Source organism: Penaeus monodon, chromosome 34 (assembly GCF_015228065.2).
Source record: "Penaeus monodon isolate SGIC_2016 chromosome 34, NSTDA_Pmon_1, whole genome shotgun sequence".
Classification (NCBI taxonomy): domain Eukaryota; kingdom Metazoa; phylum Arthropoda; class Malacostraca; order Decapoda; family Penaeidae; genus Penaeus; species Penaeus monodon.
Genome location: NC_051419.1, coordinates 33,104,804 through 33,105,729, shown reverse-complemented (window position 1 = coordinate 33,105,729; position 926 = coordinate 33,104,804). Strand labels below are relative to the sequence as shown.

Here is a 926-nt window from a genome sequence, read left to right as displayed (position 1 = left end):
TAAGTAAAAAGAGAGGGAGAGAGGAGAGAGTTATAGAAAAACCCCCTGAAAACACATGCAAAAAAACAGCCATACTAGCAGAAAAAAAGGCAGGGCAGTTTAGGGCACTTTTATCCCATTTTAAAAAAAAATTTTTTCTTCCCAAATAAGGAGTTTGTTTACCCTTTTTTTATTTTCAATAGGGGAGTAGGGGATTCAAACTATATTTTAAGCAGTCATTTCCCCCAGACTTACAATTAGGCATTTAAAAATTGATTTTCAATTAGGGTTTTAAAAAATGGTTTACAGGTAGGTATTAAACCGATTTTCAATAAGGATTCAAAATTTAATTACAATAAGTAAATTTAAACCCAAAATTTTACAATTTGGTATTCAAATCTGATTTTCAGGAGGCATTTTTTTTAAATAGATTTTCAAATTTGGATTTAAAAAAATTTATTTTCAATTAGGGAAATTTTAATTTGGTTTTCAGGTTTGGCATTTTAATTTCCCGATAGGGGCATGCAGACCTGATTTTCAATTAGGCAAAAACCCGATAAAAGTATCTTTAAAGGTTTTGGGTGCCAACCCTATTCTTTAATGGATGACATTTTATTCTTCCTTTTTTCTGTGTCTAAAAGCATGAATATAAAGTTTAGGTTGATGGTCACAGTTCCACTAATTGTGACGTTCGCTTTACTACAGAGACTACAGTGCCTTGCGAGAACATTTCCGTGCAGATCATTATCTCTGTGAAGAAGGAGGATGCCAAGAAGAGCAGTTTACATCAGTATTTCGCACCAAACTTGACCTCCAAGGTATTGGATTGATATCATTATTTTAATAATTGTTTTCTTAGTGTTGGCGTATAACTTGTAGAATAGCTCTGAAACAACCTAGTAACAAATTTGTATGAGAGGTATGGTAAGACAAAACCGGCATTCAGT

General features: G+C 32.7%; 1 protein-coding gene across 1 annotated transcript in view; it reads left to right on the top strand.

Moving 5' to 3' along the window:
- The first annotated feature begins 277 nt into the window (after positions 1-277).
- The window catches only part of LOC119594891 (E3 ubiquitin-protein ligase ZNF598-like), a 4,796-nt gene continuing 4,147 nt past the window's right edge, over positions 278-926 (top strand). Inside the window, exons 1-2 of the mRNA XM_037943965.1 lie at positions 278-288; positions 685-797. Of these exons, the coding sequence (XP_037799893.1) occupies positions 278-288; positions 685-797 (124 nt within the window). The remainder of the gene's footprint in view (positions 289-684; positions 798-926) is intronic.